This window comes from Ammodytes marinus, assembly GCF_949987685.1.
Source record: "Ammodytes marinus genome assembly, chromosome: 6".
NCBI classification, from domain to species: Eukaryota; Metazoa; Chordata; class Actinopteri; order Uranoscopiformes; family Ammodytidae; genus Ammodytes; species Ammodytes marinus.
In genome coordinates, this window is record NC_137235.1 from 7,638,666 (window position 1) to 7,641,103 (window position 2,438).

The following is a 2,438-nucleotide window of genomic DNA, read 5'->3' on the forward strand; positions in this document are numbered from 1 at the left end:
GAGTGTTATAGGCCTATTTAAGCCCTGCACGTTATGTTGTCTTCTAACTTTATAACTCGCGTGTGGGTATTGACAGCAAATGTTATAGACTATGCATACGTGAAGTGGAGCCGTGACGTCAGCGTTACCAGGGGAAATGGTTTCGGTGTTCACACGAAACCAAAACCGTTGTGTTTTCCAAAAAATCCTCCCTGGGACGTGATCTCAAAAACATGCGGTTTCATGCCTGCGTTTGCTGTTTTCATGTACATGATATAGTGCAACCGCGGGAATTTTTCCGCGTTTGCACCGTTTCGTGTTGCCGTGAGAACAGGGCCTTAGACATTTGTTGATTTGGAATCTATGAAAACTCCGTCTTCAACTTTGTGCGACCCTTTGCCTTTGGAGCGTGCTGACCTCGACCTGAATGGATGGTAAAACACAGACAAAAAGGCCGTCCTGAAGTTGTTGTTCATCCACCCGTACAGGATGGGATTGACAAATGTCGAGCACATGGCCAGAATATGGAAGAGGGTAAAAAGCAGCTTGAAGTCTTTCATTTCCAACACGGTGCTGTCGATGTCCGCGGCCAACTGGAACGCGTGGAACGGGAGCCAGCTGACGGCAAACACCACCACCATGGTCAGCAGCATCTTGGTGGTCTTCTTCCTGTGCTGGTGCCAGTCATTTCGCACAGTCATGTGATTCTTCAGCTTATTCCTCACGCGGATGTAGGCCACGGAGGTGACCACCAGAGGTAAAAAGTATTGAAACACAAGCTGCGTTATGCTGTAGATAGTCCCGTTCATGCTGCTCCCGGGCCACATCTCCATACACACTTGAATGGACTCGTCCGGAGAAAGGTCAAACGTCCCGTACTCCCTGAAGATGGCGAGCGGGCTGGCCAATAGCGCGCTAATGGCCCATGTAATGGCAATGATCACTGCACACATGTCTTTGGACATCTTGGTCTCCATGTGGTAGACGATGCTCCTGTGGCGGTCCAGGGCGATCACATTCAAAGTGATGGTGGACACGTGCACCGCCATGCCCTGAGCGAAGGGCAGCATGAAGCACAAGACCTGGCCAAACTTCCACTCACCGTACAGAGTGTAGACCAGGGTGAAAGGTAGACAAAGTGTATTCACTAGCAGGTCAGCCACGGCCAAATTTATGATAAAGAAATTGGTAACAGACCGTAGCTTTTTAAACCTCCAGACAACGTATATCACCAAGGAGTTCCCGATGACTCCGAACAATATGATTGTGCTGTAAGCGAGGATTAGGACAACCCGAACTCCCACCAGCTTGGTGCTGTCGTCCAGCCTCATAAGGCTCTCGTCGTTTATCGGGCCTGTTGTCGTGCAGCAGTTGGAAGATTTCAGTTGAAGTTGTGAATCTTCCACTTGAGTCATGTTTGATTGATTCGCCATGATGACAGTCCCCATAATTCACTCTGTGAAAAGATCAACATTCAGTTTTAGCAAAATAAATACTGTACATGTTGTGACCCAGACATTATTTATTAATGTTTTCTCTCTTTTTTATTAGTTTGCAAGCAACCTGGCAAAGAATGTTCTCAAAAATTATCAAACATCAGTGATTCTTGAGAACCGGAACAAAAGGCCGTCTTCCATATGTAACTGCTGTTATCTTAAAACATTTAAATATTTAAAATTGTAGATGTTATTAGGGATTAAGAATAGAATGTATGGAGCACAATTATCCCCTTAAATCTAATTTTATCATTATTATGTCAAATATATGACACTTGTTATCTTCTCACAACGTCCAAAACAGTGCGTCCACAGAGAGGATTTAAATCTTTCATATGCAATAAAACCTATTAAAAATGTACTTTAATGATTAAAAAGTGTTTTGGAGTTTTCATGAGTCCATGCTAGCACAGAGATTCATACAAACGTCTCTGGCCACTGAATTAAGCGTGCCCTTTAATGGTAGGAGGCAATTATAGTTAACAGTGATAATTTATGGTATTGACATTTAATTTGAGTAAAATTGACTTTTTTGAATTTTTTTTTTACAGAAATTAATTCAGTGATGACATCAATATAATTCTGGTCCAGATTAAATTGAATATGTCAATCTCACGGCCAATTCCCCAGAGGTGGTGAAGCTTTATTGACTTCACTCAACCCACAATCTGCATCATCATTACTTGAAGCAACCTGGCCCTCAACATTTCATATCACGGTCTATTGACCATTTAAAGCACATGTGTCAAACTCATGGCCTGCATGCCAGATGTGGCCCGCGAATCAATTCGGCCGATTTGAATCAATTCTGATTAACTATTTATTTTATTTTTTATTTTTTTTCATTCTTCATGGAGCCTGTGCCATATCCGCACGTTGCATACGCTCCCAACTGTTAGGAAACTTACGTGGCTTACAGCTAGGAATGTCTGCTGAAAGTTCCAAAGCTCAGGATTTTAAACC

The 2,438-nt window shown here is 43.2% G+C and overlaps 1 protein-coding gene across 1 annotated transcript; it reads right to left on the reverse strand.

The window, feature by feature from the left end:
* Nucleotides 1-317: 317 nt before the first annotated feature.
* npy2r (neuropeptide Y receptor Y2) lies at nucleotides 318-1,394 on the reverse strand (the record flags this gene model as incomplete). The annotated part of the gene is made up of 1 exon (XM_080029902.1): nucleotides 318-1,394. The coding sequence occupies one exon, from the start codon at nucleotides 1,392-1,394 to the stop codon at nucleotides 318-320; it is 1,077 nt and encodes a 358-aa protein (XP_079886028.1).
* Between the last annotated feature and the right edge of the window lie 1,044 nt (nucleotides 1,395-2,438).